The following is a 2,500-nucleotide window of genomic DNA, read 5'->3' as shown; positions in this document are numbered from 1 at the left end:
ACAGACAGACAGACAGACAGACAGACAGACAGACAGACAGACAGACAGACCCATGGACCCTACAGGCATGCCTACTGCCTTCAGTAAGACAGACAGACAGACAGACAGACAGACAGACAGACAGACAGACAGACAGACAGACAGACAGACAGACAGACAGACAGACAGACCGACCCATGGACCCTACAGGCATGCCTACTGCCTTCAGTAAGACAGACAGACAGACAGACTGTATGGTCCAGGTCATCCCACACACACCATTTGGACACCCAACTGAACTCTACAATGAGGACCATCACAGGAACAATCCGCTCAACACCACTCCCCTGGCTCCCCGTCCTAGCCAACATAGCTCCTCCACACATCCGGCGAGTAGTCCTTACTCAAAGGATGCTCCAAAAGTCTAAAGACTCCCCTCACCTTCCAATTCACATGGACATTTTTAATCCACCCACAGCTCGACTTCCATCTAGACGTCCAATTTGGAAGAACCCACCACCAGCTGATCTCACCATCCAATCAGTTTGGAAAAAGGAATGGGAGTCCAAGGATGTCCCAAATCAACATCTGGTGTCAGACCCCACCCTACCGGTCCCTGGCACCAATCTTCCAAGGAAGCAGTGGACAACATTGAACAGATTCAGGACTGGACATGGCCCCTGCTTGGCCAGCCTTCACAAATGGGGCAGCAGCCCAACCCCACAGTGTGCTTGTGGAGAGCTGCAAACAATGCATCACATCATTGAAACATGCCCTCTACAAAAACTTAAAGGAGGACTCGTCACCCTTCATACAGCAGAGCAAGAGGCAACTGCTTGGCTAAAGGACTTTGCATTCGCTAAATAAAAAATAAACAGACAGACAGACAGACAGACACTCACTTACTCACTCACTCACAAGTTGGAGACACAAAATTGCGATTCACTTGCAGTCTCACTGAGTTGGTTCCTCACGACACGTTTGCGAATGTCCTGCCCAACACTTGGCGGGAGCATTTATGTCTGGCAAACGTCTGGCGAGCGTCGCACGAACGGAATGTCAGTCTCATTTTTGTTTCAAATCAGTCACAATTTAGTTTCATATGTCGCCAAACCCTCACAAAGTTGTCTCACATTTCTCGCACTTTCTGACTCGCGGAGACTAAATTGAGAAGGGTTTGCGACGCGTTTGAGACACCTGCGACCAGTAAAAGAGTTTAACTGTGTTGTTTGTTTCTCTCTGTAGCTCCAGGGATCATCTCAGCCTCTCCATACGGCGGAGCCACTCACGGCTTCCCCCCGGCCTTCACCATCCAGCCTGCTAGTGAGTTAACCTGCTGACACACACACACACAAGCACACGGACGCACGCACACACACACACACATACACACGGACGCACGCACACACACACACACACACACACACACACACACGCACGCACACACACACACACGGACGCACGCACACACACATACACACACACACAGGCAAATACATTATTATTATTATTCATTTAATACATATTGCCTATCACCTTATAAAGCTAATAAATTATATATTTTTGTTGGTTATCGCAATGCTAATAGTCTCCCCCCTCCCAGTGTCGTTCCCTTACCCAGGCCATCTATATAAGGATTCCCCAACTGTATTAATGCGTTAGTTAGCAATAATAGGCGAAAAATTGTCCAAAAATGTAATTAATTAAGCTATTAAAGTATATATTTTTGTATATATATATTATATATTTTAGTTTTTATGCACCAAATATCTGGAACAAACTCCCAGAAAACTTGAGGTCTGCTGCAACCCTCAGTTCTTTTAAATCGAGTCTGAAGACTTTTCTGTTTCCATTTTAACCTGTACTTTTTATTTAATTTAAATGTTTTACTTCTTTTCATTCGCTTTTAAATGTCTTCTAATGTGTTTTATGTATTCTAATCTTGCCCCTGTAAAGCACTTTGAGTGGCCTTGTGTCTGAATTGTGCTATATAAATAAACTTGCCTTGCCTTGCCTTGTTGTGGTTATCATGGGTCTAACCTTCTCCCCCCTGCCAGTGTCGTTCCCCTACCCAGGCCTGGCCATGCCTGCTCTGCCCGGGGGTCTCTCTCTCTCCCTGCCTCAGCGCCTCGGCTTCCCCCCCCTCCACACCGCTGTCTGTGTGCTGCTCATCTCCAACCTCAACCCAGAGGTGGGTACAGACAGACAGACAGACAGACAGACAGACAGTCTGAGCGCACACACACACACATCCACACGCACATGCACACACATATGCACACACACAGACAGAGAGGACTCAGACAAACACACAGACAGACAGACAGACACACACACGCACACGCACACACACACACACACACACAGACATCCACATGCACACACACAGACACACAGACATCCACATGCACACACACAGACAGAGAGACTCAGACACACGCACACACCTACACACACTCACACTCACACACACACACACACACACACACACACACACACACACACACACACACACACACAC

At 47.5% G+C, this 2,500-nt stretch overlaps 2 protein-coding genes across 7 annotated transcripts in view; one reads left to right on the top strand and one right to left on the bottom strand.

The window, feature by feature from the left end:
* Nucleotides 1–2,500, bottom strand: part of LOC307254853 (NACHT, LRR and PYD domains-containing protein 12-like) — a 365,889-nt gene that overhangs the window by 96,678 nt on the left and 266,711 nt on the right. The window lies entirely within an intron of this gene.
* Nucleotides 1–2,500, top strand: part of ptbp1b (polypyrimidine tract binding protein 1b) — a gene marked incomplete at its 5' end in the record, with an annotated part of 30,124 nt that overhangs the window by 22,573 nt on the left and 5,051 nt on the right. Inside the window, 2 exon segments of the mRNA XM_080032120.1 lie at nucleotides 1,225–1,302; nucleotides 2,037–2,170. Of these exon segments, the coding sequence (XP_079888246.1) occupies nucleotides 1,225–1,302; nucleotides 2,037–2,170 (212 nt within the window).

Source organism: Ammodytes marinus (assembly GCF_949987685.1).
Source record: "Ammodytes marinus genome assembly, chromosome: 8".
Lineage (NCBI taxonomy): Eukaryota > Metazoa > Chordata > Actinopteri > Uranoscopiformes > Ammodytidae > Ammodytes > Ammodytes marinus.
Note: the sequence above shows the minus strand (reverse complement) of the source record. Positions and strands in the feature narration are given on the sequence as shown.